The sequence below is a fragment of the Crotalus tigris genome, unplaced genomic scaffold (genome assembly GCF_016545835.1).
Source record: "Crotalus tigris isolate CLP2741 ecotype Arizona unplaced genomic scaffold, ASM1654583v1 scf7180000018965.556698, whole genome shotgun sequence".
NCBI lineage: Eukaryota > Metazoa > Chordata > Lepidosauria > Squamata > Viperidae > Crotalus > Crotalus tigris.
In genome coordinates, this window is record NW_024097301.1 from 478,081 (window position 1) to 494,072 (window position 15,992).

A 15,992-nucleotide genomic window follows, 5' to 3' on the forward strand; every position below is an offset into this window, starting at 1 on the left:
TATAAGGCCAACTAAGCACTTGCACTTTGAAGAGTACGTAATATTTGCCACAAATAAGAAATCTCTCTTGTAACACCCGCCTGAGATGACCCCCCCCCCCAAACTTCACAGTGGGTCATTGTGAGCTGCTTTCCTCAGACTTCCTTCTCCTCTGCCCCCGTTAGTATTCCCTTGTCCCCACAAGAGTTTTGGTCTTTGCTTTTTCCAAAAGGAAGCAGAAGTTCCTGCCTGCCCCTGAGGGCGGATCCTGGTCTGGCCCAGCTCCCAGTTTTCAGCTCTTTGCCCTGCTCTCCCTTCTGGGAGAGCCTTTCGCCAAAGGAGGCTTGTGAGAACAGGCCTCCCTTCCTAGTGCTCGGCCACTCCATCCGTCCACCTGGCAGAAGAATGGGGCTGGAGCTCTACCTGGACCTTCTGTCCCAGCCCTGCCGGGCGGTCTACATCTTTGCCAAGAAGAACCACATTCCCTTTGAGCTGAAAAATGTGGAGCTGTTCAAAGGTGAGGAGAGCCCCGCACGGGGACATGTGGGGAGGGATTTTCTCAGCTGGGGGAGGGATGGAGAAGGAGCCTCCTTCAGGGACACCTCTTGACACTCTGGGCAGCAGCTGGGTGGGCCTTGCCTTCATGGGGCCCATCAGAAACAGGAGGGGATTCTCCCACATGGTGATAGGAGAGCAGGCTGAGGGGGGGGGGGCAAACTGGAGGGAACGTCTTGCACTGGAAATCTTTTGCTATGGTGATGCCTCCCTCTTGCCAGATTCCATCTTGGGGACCAAGATGCCTGGAGCAGAGGCAGAAGGGGGGGCAACAGCCCCATCAGGTAAGAGGAGCTCAGGGTTTATATGAATGGAAAACTGAGGCATGGTTTGCTTATGCAGCTGTTTCATTGCCCTGGAATATGGCACTCTCGGATTATTTTTTCCCCAAATGAGTGGAATGAATTTCAGTTCATTCCCTAGGCAGAACTGTGAACTAGGGCACCTTCTGACTTCTTAGCAGAGGAGAGGAGAACATGGGGGCTGTTCACTTTCAGAGTAATCGTTGAGCACCTGTTCACAAAATGTAATATTGTCAGGAATCTTCCCCTGCAGAGTTGCCTTAACCATCAGGAATCTGACAGGATCTTCCCACCAGCAGCTGCTGGAAATGCCTGCCACCATTTTCCTCCTTCGGGGCTTCAGGTGTGCGTGGCGTGTCCCAACAGAGCCAGGATGACGCACCGGGGAAAGGAGGGGAGATGTAAACAACTGCCTGCCGCCAACAATTTCACTGAAACCTCTCCTGCAGCGGTGCTGTGTTCCCTGTTTGCTGTGTAAATACAGCTTGAAAGGTCCAAAGGGCCGTTGAAGTTGCAGAAAGAGCTTTTTTCTGCACCCAAACTGGACGGGGTTCTCCCTCCAATAAGATAAGCGACCTGGTTCTTGTACTTTGCCTCTGTGGCTGCTCCGAGCACCTTTGCACTATTCAGCATAGTCTTTCTGTAACTAATCCCAGTCCAGGATATTCTGGATCTCTTGCGCCATGGCAGCTTATAAACGGATCTTTACCATCTTTGCATTGCTACCAGAGATGCACAGAAATAAATAAATTACAACGTTCATTATTAATTTTCCAAAATAAACCTCCAATGGTTTCCTCATTCCCTTCTTGCTTACCAGCCCTCTCAGCTTGGGTTCCAAAGTCAGCTTGGGTTCCAAAAAACTGAGGCAGGACAGCCCCTCCACACCTAGATGTTGTTCTATGTAGTGGTCTCAACATCGTTCCCTGCCCCATAATTTCCAGAAAGTTTGATGGGCCCCAGAGTGAGCCTTCTTCTCATCCCTACTTCACTCGGGTGCCAATGCCTCAACCGGTTCCCACGGAATTTCTTTTTGGGGGCTTTCATTCTGGTGTTTCCCCACATTGCCATCCCCAGATCAAACCTTCCTGTTTTAGCCATGAAAAGTGTGAGTCTGTGGGTAGCTACAAAGTCTGGAATATGATGCTGCACTCACATTTGTAATTTAAAAGTTGCGAGTTGATGGCTATCACTGTGCTGTCTGTTCAACCACTTCCCTGGCTGAAGAAAAGGTTGCCCCCCCCCCCATCCATTCCTGATCCATATCAGATTTGCCAGAAGTATCTAATTCTGAGATTATCTAACAGCAACCACGATTTTCTAGTCAATTTCAGCTGCAGAAAGCAGAGCTCATTTTATAATCTCAGAGGGATACTTAAGTGCAATTTATTAGCAATCCATCTTTCTAGCTGTAATTCAGAGAAGACTTGGGTGGAAGGAGATTTCTGTTCTGCACTCCAGACAGAAGTAGCCAGGAAATAAGGGGAGGGGGTCTTCTTTGCTTTTAGCCTCTCCCAGACCTCACGGTGGAATATCTGCCTTGATTTCAAGGGTCACAGCCCAAGGAGAGTGCAAGGGTGAAGAAAGTCCCTGTCTTGAAGGAGGAGACCTTCGTCTTGGCAGAAGGGTAAGGAGAGTTTCCCCCACCCGTTTCTCCGTGTCTAGAGCCATGTTTGGAGAACTGTCAGAGGAGACCCAGCAGGGAACAAAGTAGCTGGGAGCATCTGCAGGTTTGGGGTCGGGGGACACAATGCAATTACAGCTAAAGACATTAATTCTGGAAGTCTCTTCTCATTTCTCCCAGATGACACAAGATAACAAGGTATTCACTCCTGAGTTAGACTGGACAATGAGAGGGTGGGAATCCATCAGAAGCGGAGCAGTACCTGCGTACCTCTCTCTGTAGTTAGTACCTTATTTTACATGAGACATTTGGAAATGTTTTGGAGAACTTCAGTAGACCAAATGGACAACTGAAAGCCCAGAATACTTTTGCTTGTCTCAATTGTTTCATCTTTGACAATCCTCATTCCAAAGTGCTTTAATTAGCCCCATTCTCAGTTGTGTTTGCTCACCAGCTCCTCCTCTGCAGAAACTAACTCCTGCCTTTCTTTTGTGGTCCTGTCCTCCTCGATTTCCATGAATCTGTGGTCAGCACGGCCATCCTTTTGTATCTGAGTCGCAAGTACAACACCCCAGATCACTGGTACCCATCTGACCTACAGAAACGAGCAAAGGTGGACGAATACCTGTCGTGGCATCAGGCTAACATCAGATCCAATGCTCCCAAGACAGTGTGGATTAAGGTGAGGATTTGAGGAGGATCTGGAGATTTGGGAAGCCTCAGCTTGACCCAGAAGATTTAAGATCTGTTCCCAGCACTTGAAACGTCCAGTCTGTCTTCATGATATAGTTTGCCCAATACTTCACTTTTTCTCCAGGTTGCTTTTACCTTTTTGCTTTCAAGATGTTGCAGCTGCCTTGCTTCCCTGCTCAAGGTCTTACGGGCAGAAGCGCTTCACTGGATGGGCCAGGAGAGGAATTTCCTCCCATCTTTCTGTAAATGAGGTGGAGGCAGTTCTCCTCCTTTGAGCCCCAATGCAATGCTATCGAGGGGAAGAAAAGGATGTTCTTAAAATCCCACCAGAACAGTTTGATGCAGAATATGGTTTGCCCCAGAGGAAAGGTTGATTTTTTAAAAGAAAAACACATTTTCTTAGGAATCCAGTATTCCTAGGAAAGGATTAATTTACATTTTATCTTATTCTGAGATAATTTTCTTCACACATATTAGCAGTGATTAACAATTTCTTGCATGTAGATTCTTAAATAATCATAGCAATCAAGTACAGTTAATAGAGTATTTTTTGTAAAACAGAGAAAAAATAAACAGATTAAGATGACAAAACAGTAATTGCTACAGGCAGTTGATTAGATGTCTCTTCCCACATTCCCCCCCCCCATCTCTATCCTACTACAGACTGCCATGTGGCTCAAGGTCAAAGTTCAGCACTCACAAGCACAGTAGTTTCCTATCCAAAGGTGGGACCTCACTAGATCCTTCCCTGGAACCCAGTATGTTGAAAAGGCAGCAGGCCAAAGTTGATCATCCATCTATCCATCCACTTTCAGAGGAACACCACCACAGTTTGTGGTGCTAAGGGCTTTCTCCTCCCTGAGACAACTCAACCTCCACAGGAGCATCCCAAGAGCAGAGCATGGGTGGCCTTCCAAAAGCTCCCATAGTTCACTACTCTGGTCCCACCAAGGCCACGGGGACACCGCAAGCAGCTCTGTCCCAAGTCTCTTTCAGTGAGGCTGCTGGGCACTGACAGCTCAGCCAGCCAGCCATTACTTCTGCTCCTTTGGAAAGGAACGGCAGCTGGGGTTCTTGTGCCAAAGGGGGACCCTTGTCCAAGGGACAAGGCAGGAGCGCTTCTCCTGGGTAGCCAACTACCCCGAAGCTCCAGCCTGCAGCTTGCGGAACTGAACCCAGAGTTTTGCTGCAGAGGTTGCTGGATTTTGCTGCTCGGCATCCAGGTAGCTGGATGTGCAAAGGGTTTTGGATGCAGCCATGTAGAGCTCTCTAAATGTTTTCAAAAGCTGGCCAGTCCAGTTTCCAACAAGAAGTCTTGGGAGAACAAGTTCCATAGTTCACCCACTAACTGAAAAATTAGCGCCCTTCGTATTTTCCCCTCATTCAGTTTGATTGGTTACTTTTGCTACTATTAAAAAAACATTTGAAGCCCCAAATGTAGGCAATTCATTTACTCATGAGGTTTTTCTCGCTTAAAAGAGCAAAGAATCCACAGGGAGGGTATATACACCTCTTGGATAGGCACAATTGGATTACAGAAGGAGCGACAGGTGTTTACTTTCCTAAGCCAAAGCAAACGCAGCAAGTGAGGCATGTATTTCTGGCTCAGAAAATGGAACCACCTGGGAGGAGTGTGAGGCCTTTTCCTTCAGGGTGAGAGTGGGGGGAGGGATCCTCAAATGCCCAGGCACCATGACAGGTGAAGGCCAGGAGCTTCACTTTACCCTAACTAGATAAAAGAAGAGGAAAGGAAAAGAAAGGGAAGGGCAAAAAGGGAACGGAAACAGGGCTTTGGGGGAAAAGAGAAGAGGGTTACTTTCCTAGAATCCTGCGCACTATTCAGTCTTTTCCTTATGTCCCAGTGTTTTACTTTTTATCTCAGGTCCTCAATCATTTTGGTTGCCCGCATCTGCCCTTTTCCAGGTGAAATTATCTCCCACACGAAGACTCTCTCCCAAATGACAGAAGGACTTTGCAATAGTTTTAGTATGTTTGGATTCATTTCCAAATGTTTCTGACAAGGAATTTGCTAGTGTTTCTGTGGACTGTTCTGCTTGGTCAGTCTCCTCCATGTTGAGGGGAAATTAAAGGGTCCTCGGTTTCTGAACTGAGCAGGTGTGAGAAAGCCCATCTGATCCTTCCCTTGATGCCCCGACCCCCTGATCCCCATCTTCCCCTTCCCAGGTGGGCCTAGGCTGCTCTTCGGTAGGGATCACCGCTCTCCTCCCTCTGATGCAGGTGTTGATCCCGCTCTTCACGGGCCAGCCACTCCCGCCAGAGAAACTGCAGGAGGTGATGGACGGGCTGACCGCAGCTTTGGATCAGTTTGAGGGATTGTTTCTCCAGGACAAGCCCTTCCTGGTGGGCAGCGAAGTCTCTCTTGCGGACCTGGTGGCTATCGTGGATCTCATGCAGGTGACCCTGAGAGCGCTGGGCCCTCGTCCCCCCCTGTATCTGATTCCTCCCTCTTAAAGATGCAATGGGGCTTCCCCAGGTGCACATTGCCTGCCCTTCCAGTAAACCAGACGAGGAAATCAAAGTCCTGCATGTTGAGACTTTTATTGCAAGGCCAAAGGATCGGAACTAGGCGAGTCTGAATGAGCTTCCCACTCCCTCCCTTTATCTTCATGACATCCCAGAAGGGTCTTGTCTGATCGGGTTATAATCCTAGTCTGGACTAGCCAGGTTCCTTCTGGCCATTTTCTTGCTAGGGGCTTTTTCTCCTCTTCCTCTGCCTGTGCCCTTCTTGACTTGTGAAGGGGCATCACTAGCTGCCCTCAAAGGGGGTCCCCTCCCTTCCCGACAGCAGGAGCAGGCTCCAGGCAGATCAGCGCCACCCCAGAGGCGCTTCTGTCCCAGAATCAGCTCCACTGGGTCAAGAAGGGGGGGGCAGGCACCCTGGGGAACCAGAGGCAGGGCTGCAGCCTGTGGAGCCTGAGCAGACTCGGTGGCCTAGGCTAGGCAGCTGGGACATGTGTGTGGAGGGCCCTGATCTTCTGCCAGCTGATCTGATGCCGCCATTTGCCAACCTCTGCGTTTCCTTCTCTGTTTCTGCAGCCTGTGGGCGTCGGATGCGACATTTTCAAGGACAGGCCCAGACTGGCCGAGTGGCGCAAAAGGACGGAAGATGTGATTGGGAAGGAGCTCTTCTTGCAAGCACATGAATTAATCCTGAACATTAGTAAACTTAGCGCCATCCAGATCAGTCCACAGCTGAAGGAGCAACTGGCCCCCGTTTTGTTAAAGATGCTGAGATGAGTAAAAGAATTTCAAAAGAGAGGCTGGCGTGGCTGGTCATCTCTCCATCTCTGGACTTGTTAACTTTTCATTTAGAGGCTCTCCTGGCGAAAGCCCTGTCAGGCTTCCAGAAAGCACCCCCACAGCCTTTGCAAGAGCTCCACTGTTATGCTGGAGTTCTCCTGACCCTGGACTCTGCCTGCCAGGATGAGCCACAAGGACCCCAGACCATTCGCCATGAGCCCCTTTAGCCACCGCCAGGAAAACGCATGGCTAAACAGTGGGCAGAAGGGCAGTGAGTCCGCTCCTCTGCCCAGATGAAGGAAGCTGGTGGAGCTGAGAGGCTCCTGGGCTAGTGACGTTTGTGCCCCACCCAAGTCAGAAAGGGGCCACCAGGTCTCCTTCCCGGGAGCCTCCTGTGATCACCTGCTCCAAAGCCTCCTCCCTCTTTTCTCTACTCCTGCCCTGAGATGCTCAATGCCGAGGACGATGGGTCCTAGAAAGATGGTTGTCCCTGGAGCCCTCCTACCCCCCCCCCATGCCTTCTCCCTATGCCCGGGCCTTTCTAGGCTCTGCTCAGGTAGGTCATCTTCCTTGCCCATTCCAGCTTGGTAGCAGCTTTGCGGTCCCGAAATAAACAATTCCTGTTTCTACTTGGAGAAGCAGCGTGGTATAGTGGTTAAGGCACTGGACTGGGTGCAGGGAAACCCAGGTTCTGCTCCTGCTTAGGCAGGGAAGCCAGCTGGGTGACCTTGAGCCAGTCTCTCGCCGCCCCCAGTTCTGTTTAGCCTGGCTGATGAGAAAAGTCCTCTTCGGATGCACCTGGATAGCTTTGTGGTAAGAGCCATGGCAAGTCAGTGCAAAGGCAAGCAGACCTGCAACCATACAACAAACACTCAGACATAACAACCACATAACATTTTTTCCACTTGACCTGAAGTTACGTGCAGCGTTGGATGTTACAAGGCATTTGGAGGCAAAAGGGGGTTGATGCCAACAGGGACAGGGTATTCCTCAATTTACAACAATTCATTTAGTGACCGTTCAGTTACAACATCACTGAAAAAATTGACCTATGGCCATTTTTCACACAACCACTGCAGCGTCCCCAGAGTCACGTGATCAAAATCCGTGCCTGGTCACTGGCATGTATTTATGACAGTGTCCCAGGATCACAGGATCCCCTTTGGTGATCTGACAAGCAAAGTCAGTGGGGAAGCCAGATTCACTTAATGACCGTGTTATTAACTTTAACAGTTATTCACTTAGCAACTCTGGCAAGTAAAGTCATTAAATGGGGAAAAACTCATTTAACTGTCTCAATTAGCAACAGAAATTTTGGGCGCAATTATGGTCGTAAGTTGAGGACTCCCTGTGTACTTTTTACTCAGTTACCTGCTCCAACTGCTGCTGCCGCCTCCCACCCCCCAATGGGCTTCCGCCCCCTGAATGGCACTTGGGGGGGGCAACACGTGAAGATTAGTTTTGCAGGCCTTCCAACTGACAAAACAGCCTCGTTTCCACAGCGCAGAGGAACAGGCTTAACAGATTGGTTAAATTAACTCATTTCACAGCATGCCAAGGTTGGTTAGCGTTAACATGGATTTAAATGTTTTGGTTTAGTGTATTATGTGAACCCAGAAAAACAGGTCAGCATAGCACTCAGGTTAGCTATGAAACTAACCTTTCAGGTTGACTGACAATGTGATTTAAACTAATGGCTGCAGAGGAATTTGCTTTAGGAGAGCTGAGACCCCCAAATACTTCAGTAAAGCCGCTGTTTCTATTGTTGGTTTCCCACTTCTTGTGGGAAGGTGAAAGTGACAGGCTTCCTCTCCTGGGCCACACACATGGCTCAGTAGCCCTGGCAGCGGAAAGGGCCCAAATTGGGCACTGCTGTCACATCCACTGGACTCCATCTCACCCTGGACAAGGACGAATGCCAAACCCCCCACACCCCCGGCCACGAGAGCGGCTGCTGACATTGCCATCTAAGGGCTGCCCACCAGGTGCTCAGGCAAAGGCTTGGCCCGATTGGCCACAGGGCCGCTTGCTCCGTCAGCCAATCGGATGCCTGAGGTTTCCGTTGGTGCTGCCCACCTTCCGGCTGGTCCTCAGGATGGTGCTGGAGCTCTACCTGGACCTGCTTTCCCAGCCTTGCAGGGCAGTCTATATCTTCGCCAAAAAGAACAACATCCCTTTCATGATGAAGCCCGTTGACATGCTGAAAGGTGGAGGGGGGGAGTTCCCCTGTAGCCCCCTTTTCTCCTGCCCCTTCTCCCCAATCTTCTGGAGGCTCCCCACCTCCAGGAAGCTTCAGAGGTGACCAGCAGGACAGGAGGGACATCTGCAGGCCTCTTCCCAGTTGGGGGAACCAAGCTTTGTGCCTTGACCATGCTGAGGGAGGCCACATCCTGTCCTCCCCATGGAGCAGATTCCAGCTGCCCCATCCAGAGGCCGCCCCTTCCTGAGGCACCAGACAGGTGGACAAGCAGCCTGAAAGTTCTCTGAGATCTTGGAGCCATCGGAGGTCTTTTGGCCCTGGCGTTTTCAGAGTCCTCTTGAGCACAGATATCAGGGTGGAGGTCACAGAGAAAGGGCTTCCTCCCAACAGTCCCCCCAGCACCTCTGGAGAGCCTGGAGGCTTTGGGGAGGGAAACAGTGGGAGGAGGCCTGTCTGGGATTTGGGTCCTCAACCTACCCGTAGCCCCTGCTATACCCCTCTCCTGGCACCCGGGCTGTGAGCTGTTAGTTCTGGGGACTGAGCTCAGCTAAGAAACGGAGGGTTGTGTGCGGAAAGCTCATTTTACTTTGGGTTATGGAGTTTTCTTTTTGGCTGACGTGGTTTATCAATGTTAGGGCAACACTTCACTGAAGAATTTAACAAGGTGAACATCCTAAGAAAAGTGCCTGTCCTGAAGGATGGAGATTTCATCCTAGAAGAGAGGTGAGGACTCCTGATGAGGAGAGGGGAAAGCCTTAGGAGCTAGGAACTTGGACCAACTGAAAGCCAGTTGCCTTCATATCCCCAGAACAAAGCAGCATTATTGGCTCAGTGGAAAAGCAGTTGGATCTGCACCCTCTGGCTGGAATAAAAAATTCCTTTCAGTTGCAGCTGCGCTGGTGACAGCGGCACCTGCAGGTTGAGAGTCAGAAGCATAAGAGGCTCCCTCTGATTCAGGGTTCCCTGCTGGCCTCCTGGACACCCAGTCCTAGCTGCATGCTAACCGGGTTCCAGCCAACCAAAAGCTAGACCGAGAGGCCAAAGGGATGAAATCCTGGTCTGCTTCTGCTAATTCCAAGGAGGGGCTGAGATGTATGGGAGGGGAGATGACACCTGCACGTGGCAACAGTCCCAGCCATTGAGCACCTGGTCAGCTGTTGCAGTAGGAAGTCTGGCCTTCGCTCCAGCAGAGCCAGCCGCAGCTCTGGGTGAGCATGCATCCCAGGCAGAAATGCTGGGAGCCAAGTCAAGCCTATTTGGCTTTGCCTTAGCAAGGTTGGGGTATGTGCATGAAAGTCATGCTTGGGGGAAAAAAAAAACCAAAAGAAAGAGGAGGGGTGTGTGACTGCCTCCCACTGGGGCAATTTGTGCTTACCCAACTTCCCAAAGAGAACAACCAAAGACGGCCCAATGGAGAGAGGGCAGTGTCTGAAAGCACTCTGGGATGGCTCTCCTTCTCTTGGGGGCCAAATCCAGCGGAGGGCGCTGAGGGGACGTTTTTTTTCCTGCCTTGGCTCTTTGTTTTCTGCCCACCAGCACAGCCATCCTTCTCTACCTAATCCGCAAATACAACACTCCCAGCTACTGGTACCCACCCGATATGAAGAAGAGAGCCCGTGTGGATGAGTACTTGGCTTGGCAGATCAGCACCATTCGGGTCGGCACATCCAAGATCCTTTGGCTCAAGGTAAGATCGGGCCTCCTGCTCACTGGTGGTGCAGCCCCCCCCCTCTCATGCTGGCCCTGCACAGCCTCCAACAACCCAAGAGAAGGGGGCTCAAGGAGGGGGGCACCTGGAGATGCTGATTTCCCCACCAAATCCGCTGGAGGGACTTGAGAGGCAGAGACCGGGCGGGGGGGGGGAGGACAGCCCCCCATAGGAGAAGACAGGGAGCCACAGGGTGGCAGTGGAGATGCAACCTCCACGTGCCCCAGCCAGTTCGGGGATGGCTGGCAACTCATGGATATAATGAAGCTTCTTCCAGAGGACAGAGTCATTCCTTCCATATGGCATGGGCATAAAGCAAATCATGCTGCCCTTGAGAGAGGCTGCTGGTAGTAATGTCCAGGCCATCAACTCTACCAGGTAAATGTGCCAGCTCTGGCTTTAACTGAGCAAGCCACTAGCCTCCAGAGTGATCCACTTCCTTTCGCCACCCTCGGCAGTAGATCATTTGGGGGCGTTGCATGTCCCCCCAAGCACACCTTGTTGCAGACATGCCAATGCAAGGACCAGCTCAGCCAGGGCCCGTCTCCTCCCGGCAGCAACTCCTCCGATCCCCTGGCATTGTCCTCATATAAGGGAGACACCACGAAGGACCCAAACAGTCAACCTGGCAAGATCCTCCTTGGGGTGCCCCAGCCCCAGCCCAGGGCCTCCACAGCTCCCTTGGCGCCTGCCCAAATAAAGCCAGGCACCACTTTTCTCTCCCCCTCTTCACATCTCTGTGGGGCAGGTGGTGATCCCGCTCTTTGTGGGCCATCAAGTGTCCCCAGAGAAGCTCCATGAAGCAATGGAGGAACTGAACCTTGCCATCCAGAAGCTGGAGGACAAGTTCCTGCAGGACAAGCCCTTCCTCATTGGCCCAGAAATCTCCCTGGCTGACCTGGTGGCCATTGTGGAGCTGATGCAAGTAAGGCCCCTGCCCTAGCAGCTGCCCTCTGAAAGGAGACCCCGGGGTCTGCCAAAACAGAGCCCCGCCAACCGCTGTGCCTCCTCCAGCCCTTGGGAGCCGGCTGCGACATCCTCGAGGGCCGCCCCAAACTCCAGGAGTGGCGCAAAAGGGTGGAGCTGACCCTGGGGAAGGACCTTTTCACGGACGCCCACAGCCGGATCCTGAACCCCCAGGAACTGAAGAGCATCATCATCGACCCCCCCCTGAAAGCACAGATGAAGCCCCTGCTCTTGAAGATGCTAAAATAAACATGGAAATAGATCAGTGGGGCTTCCCCTCCCTCCGATTTCTCCTTGCATCCTGCCCCCCCTTCCAATGACCCTTCCTCCAAGCCCCTTTCCTTTTGGCCAGCTCACCTCAACCAGGGGTGGCCCTGGAATAATTCCTCTTGGCATAAGTATACTGACATCTTCATCAGGGGCTTCTGACCAGCTGCCCCCCCCCATGCAAGCCCAGATTCTGAATGAGGTCTGCAACATAGGTTGAGAAGGAATCAAGCACTTTTGCCAACAATTGATGTTGGAACTGCAGATTATTCTTTCTCAATTGTCCAGTGTCCACAATTCTTTAGGAAATGTATATCGTAAAAGCATAATAAAGAATAAAATCCGATGATGAATAAGATATTAAATATATACCACATAAAATCACAGTGGAACAAGTAGCTCCCAAGTTCTAACTCCAAAAGATTTTTGCATCAACTGGCCCAGGAAGACTCTCCAGAAGAGCCTCCGTCAGCTGACAAGAAGCCCCCGGTATCTCTCGAGATGGGGGCATCTGGAGGCGTGCAGAGGCCCTGAGCCCAAGGCAGCTTTCAAGGATGAACGGCCCAGCACCAATCTGTGTGATGTGGCCAATCTGTGTGATCAGATTGGCCACATCTCTGCTGAGCTGTTTAGATAAAAAAATATTTCCTATCAAGCAGCAGCGACAGACAGACAGACAGACAGACAGACAGACACACACACACACACACACACACACACACACACACACACACACACACACACACACACACACACACGCTGATGAACTATCCAAGGGCCTCTCTCCTCTTCTTTGGGGTAAACCCAAGTTGTCCCAAGAGGGAAGAGCAGAAGAGCCTCAAAGGCTGAGGGGAAGGGGCCACGCGGGAGACCCCGTGCCCCTGCTCGGTGGGTCCCGGCCACACCTGCAACGGGGCATCTGACCCGCCCTTTGCACGCCTGGCCCCTGGCCCACCGCCCGCCTCTGCGGCCTCCGGGACTTCGGTCTCTCCTGGGCCGCGGAGGGGCCAAGGGCAGCGTGGGGGCCGTTCCCCCCCCCCGGGAATCCCCTTCTTTTCAGAGCCCGGCCGGCTGTCACCGGATGAACCGGGTCCCGGCCCCCTGAGATCCCGGTGCCCCAGCCTTCTCGGGGCTCTGGAAGCCGAGAGTCCGGATAGGCCGAGGCCTCTTCCCGGCCTCCTTTTCCAGGGGAAGCCAGCCGGGCCCAGCAGCCCTCCCGGGCCCGGCCCAGTAGCCCCTGTCGGGAGATCCGGGTGAGTCTCCCAGGGACGGGGACCCTCCCCAGCCCGGCCCCAGGCTCCGTCCTTTCCGAGGCCGGGGGACAGCAGGGCGGCTGCCGGCTGTCGGGCAGGGCGGGCGGAGTGCCTCGGCGACCTCCCCGCCCGACGCGGCCCCGAGGAAGAGGCGGAGGCGGAGGCGCGGTGGGCGCAGCGCTTTATTGCCGGCTGTCACAGGAAGGTCAGCACCGTCCCCTGCCTGCCCACCTGCCAGGGCTCCAGCGGCTGGAAGCGGATCAGGATCCTGCGGGGGGAGCGCAGAGTCAGGCCGGAGCCCCTCGCCCGCCACCGCCCGCCACCGCCGCCCGCCGCCCGGCTCACCTGTCGGCGCCCAGCCCCAGCTCGCGGCCCAGGAACTCGGCGAAGCGCGCGCTGTGCCTCCGGTTCTGCTCGGCCGAGCCCACCGCGCCCACCGCCCAGACTGAGAGCAGCGCGCCCGGCGCAGCCGAGCCGCCCATCGCCATCGCCATATCGCCCCGCACCGTCGCCGCCACGCGCTGCGGGGAGAAGCGGGCGGTCAGCCGGGGGGGAGAGGGGAGAGCCCTCCGCCCCCCTCCCCGCCCCCGCGCACCTCCTCCGGCTTGCCCAGGATGTCGGCGGCGGCGGCGCTCAGCCGGGCGGGCAGGTCGCGGGGCAGCTGCGCCTCCGGCACGTTGGTCTCCAGCTCCACGAAGGGCATCTTGTGCGGGGCGGGGGGAGGAAGGGGCGGAGGAGGGGGAGGACCCACCCCCTCTCGCCCCGCCCTCCTCTCCGGGGGAGGGGCCTCGCTCCGCCTTTTATCTTTATTATAAACTATTCCGAGTATTTGAAATACCTGCCCTAGCATTGCTTTAAATAAAATAGGAACGTCTATTTCGTGCTTTATTAATAACATTCAATAAATCAAACTCAATGCCGCGAGAGGCGTCTCCGAAACCTTCAGAAGATCCGAACTCGGCTGGGCAGCCGAGCGGCGCGGCGAGAGCAGCCGAAACCGGAAGGGGCGGGCCACCCTTGGCCCGGCCGCGCCCCTGGCACTGCGGTTGGGTAGCCGGCAGCCAATAGGCGGCCGCTTTGCTGCCAGGTGGCGCGCCGGTGGCTGTGGGGTCCCGGCTGCGGCCAGCATGGTCCGTGTCTCCCGGGGCCGCGGGGCGGGGGTGGCGGGGGGGTCCGAAGGGGCTCCAGGGGGGCTTCCGCGGCTGAGCGCTGCTCTCTCTCCGCAGATCCGGATCGCCGCGCTCAACGCCAGCTCGGCCGTGGAGGACGACGACGCCGAGGGGACCCTCAAGAGTCACAAGTCGCAGACCAAGGAAGCGCAGGTGACTCGGCCGGCGGCCCTCCCCCCTGCCTGGCCCGGGCCGGCCTCGGAGGGAGAGAGATTTGGAAGTCGTGTAACGACGTAGCGGCGGCCCTCTCGGGCAGGCTCTAGCTAAGAAGAGCCGGGCAGGCTCTGGGCCGAAGGGCGCCCGGACTGAAAGCGCCCCTTTATTTGGGGTGGCGGATTCTTCCTCGCCGGCAGCCAGGGTCCTTGCTGGGTGGCGCGTCTGGGTGCTCAGGGAAGCCGTGCGGGTTGAATACCAGGAAACTCTGCTGAGGTCTTGCCCGTCAGCCTGGTGAACTTTAGCAGATACGTTCTATCGATTGTTTAATGATTGCTGCCTATAAAATATGTAGATATTTGGATATTTTCCCTATGTCCCCAAGTGCGGTCAGCCAGAAGCTACTTTTATAGACACCCCAAGTATTGCTCCGGTTATTCATTAGCTTCTCTGATTGCATGTTACTGTAGAGGCTGGATGGGGGGAGAATGTCTTCCAAACCATGGATCATGGCTCTCATTTTATTTCCAAGATCACATGTTTTAGATTAGAACCTAAAAGGTTTTACTCTAGCTAAAAACATGATCCAGAAAGTTGTGTGATCTCTTAAAAATAATAAATATTGAATCAAATGAGCCATTTTGGTAAACAAATGCACTGTTGCAAAAGTGATCATGGTGGAAGATCGATGATAAAATTGGTAGAGAGCATATCCCAGGGTCTGAGAAGGAAGGGAATGGCTGCTTTAGCCCAGATAGCCGTGGCCTGGTGACAGATGTGATAGGATGAGACTTGGTCGTCTGCTTGCTCCTTGCCACCACAACTTTCTGCGCGTATCCTTTGGACTCTCTGATGATTTTAAAAGAGCCTATTGATTTAGTTATGCTGGAAATATAAAATTAATAAGAAAGTATGTATTCGTATGATATTGATTTGTTTTAGTAATGATTTATAGATAATCCTCAACTTAAGACCATAATGGAGCCTGCCCATGGCGATTAAAAGTCGTGATGGTAGCAAAACAGGATGGCCATGTGACTGACCAGATTTTCCAACTATTTTTGTGGCAATTGTTAAGTAAATGTGGCAGTCATAAAGGGGCCACTGCAGTTGTTAAGTGAACACTGTGGTCATTAAGCAAACCAGTAGTATGCTACGGGCATGGTTTTGTCAAAACCAGGAAGTAAATCAATCTGGGCCATAGGTAGCCCCCAGGTAGGTCCGTTGCAAGGCCAGTAAGTCCAGGTCTGTAGGAGATGAACAGGCTGAGCCCGGGGGGGGGGGGGGTTAACATATATCTGTTTGCCTTCCTGGGTTTATTGATAAGCTAACAAATAAATATATCTCTCATACCAACATCCTCAATTTGGGATTTTGGTTCAAATTAACCATTAGTACAATAGATTAGTGATTAATAGTGAAAGTAAGAGCTGTGCAGAAAACAGAAAAGGGGTTTTGTGTCAACTTAAAAACAAAACATCCTGCCTAGAATATTCTATTAAAACATTTTGGTTGCCAGTGTTCAGCACCACACTTTTAGGCATTCCATCTTTGTTTAAACACAGTTCCAAACATTTTGATTTGACAGCTGTGAAAAAGTCTCTTGCTCCCCTCCCCCCCTTTTGCCACAGGATCCCGATGATAGGCAGAGGGCCCACCTACAAAGAGAGCTTTGAATGCAAGGGTCTCCCTCTGCCTTTGCCTTATGGAGATGCTGTGGCTCAGGGGTCTCCAACCCCCGGTCCGTGGACCAGTACTGGCCTGCGGCATGCCAGCAACCGGTCCGCACAAACAAGCAAAGTCCCATCCGCAGGATGCAGGCAGCACGTAAAACCACGCACTCTCCGGGCCACGGAAAAACC

The 15,992-nt window shown here is 53.0% G+C and overlaps 4 protein-coding genes across 4 annotated transcripts in view; 3 read left to right on the forward strand and 1 right to left on the reverse strand.

Annotated features, from left to right (window-relative positions):
• Window positions 1-277: 277 nt before the first annotated feature.
• GSTT2B (glutathione S-transferase theta 2B) lies at window positions 278-6,432 on the forward strand. The gene is made up of 6 exons (XM_039357929.1): window positions 278-496; window positions 756-818; window positions 2,388-2,463; window positions 2,992-3,142; window positions 5,392-5,568; window positions 6,211-6,432. Exons 1-6 carry the CDS (start codon window positions 385-387, stop codon window positions 6,409-6,411), a joined length of 780 nt encoding a protein of 259 aa, XP_039213863.1. The 5' UTR covers window positions 278-384; the 3' UTR covers window positions 6,412-6,432.
• A 1,084-nt stretch (window positions 6,433-7,516) lies between these two features.
• LOC120314634 (glutathione S-transferase theta-1-like) lies at window positions 7,517-12,826 on the forward strand. The gene is made up of 5 exons (XM_039357928.1): window positions 7,517-8,621; window positions 9,250-9,337; window positions 10,151-10,301; window positions 11,071-11,247; window positions 11,337-12,826. The coding sequence occupies exons 1-5, from the start codon at window positions 8,108-8,110 to the stop codon at window positions 11,535-11,537; spliced, it is 1,131 nt and encodes a 376-aa protein (XP_039213862.1). The 5' UTR covers window positions 7,517-8,107; the 3' UTR covers window positions 11,538-12,826.
• Window positions 12,827-12,972: 146 nt separating this feature from the next.
• On the reverse strand, window positions 12,973-13,542 carry DDT (D-dopachrome tautomerase). Its single transcript, XM_039357930.1, has 3 exons — window positions 13,404-13,542; window positions 13,154-13,329; window positions 12,973-13,076 (listed from the first exon to the last, which is right to left on the reverse strand). Exons 1-3 carry the CDS (start codon window positions 13,509-13,511, stop codon window positions 13,004-13,006), a joined length of 357 nt encoding a protein of 118 aa, XP_039213864.1. The 5' UTR covers window positions 13,512-13,542; the 3' UTR covers window positions 12,973-13,003.
• Window positions 13,543-13,829: 287 nt separating this feature from the next.
• Window positions 13,830-15,992, forward strand: part of CABIN1 (calcineurin binding protein 1) — a 59,305-nt gene continuing 57,142 nt past the window's right edge. The window contains exons 1-2 of the mRNA XM_039357910.1: window positions 13,830-13,938; window positions 14,035-14,130. Coding sequence (XP_039213844.1) covers window positions 13,936-13,938; window positions 14,035-14,130 — 99 coding nt within the window. The 5' untranslated portion in view covers window positions 13,830-13,935. The remainder of the gene's footprint in view (window positions 13,939-14,034; window positions 14,131-15,992) is intronic.

Excerpts from the sequence above, each read along its gene's own strand:
- GSTT2B (XM_039357929.1), top strand. The coding sequence starts at position 385 with ATGGGGCTGGAGCTCTACCTGGACCTTCTGTCCCAGCCCTGCCGGGCG. Across the intron at positions 2,464-2,991 it reads ACCTTCGTCTTGGCAGAAGG|CACGGCCATCCTTTTGTATC; the intron begins GTAAGGAGAGTT and ends ATCTGTGGTCAG. Across the intron at positions 3,143-5,391 it reads CCAAGACAGTGTGGATTAAG|GTGTTGATCCCGCTCTTCAC; the intron begins GTGAGGATTTGA and ends CCTCTGATGCAG.
- LOC120314634 (XM_039357928.1), top strand. The coding sequence starts at position 8,108 with ATGGCTGCAGAGGAATTTGCTTTAGGAGAGCTGAGACCCCCAAATACT. Across the intron at positions 8,622-9,249 it reads GCCCGTTGACATGCTGAAAG|GGCAACACTTCACTGAAGAA; the intron begins GTGGAGGGGGGG and ends TATCAATGTTAG. Across the intron at positions 10,302-11,070 it reads CCAAGATCCTTTGGCTCAAG|GTGGTGATCCCGCTCTTTGT; the intron begins GTAAGATCGGGC and ends TCTGTGGGGCAG.
- DDT (XM_039357930.1), bottom strand. The coding sequence starts at position 13,511 with ATGCCCTTCGTGGAGCTGGAGACCAACGTGCCGGAGGCGCAGCTGCCC. Across the intron at positions 13,330-13,403 it reads TCCTGGGCAAGCCGGAGGAG|CGCGTGGCGGCGACGGTGCG; the intron begins GTGCGCGGGGGC and ends TTCTCCCCGCAG. Across the intron at positions 13,077-13,153 it reads CTGGGGCTGGGCGCCGACAG|GATCCTGATCCGCTTCCAGC; the intron begins GTGAGCCGGGCG and ends CTCCCCCCGCAG.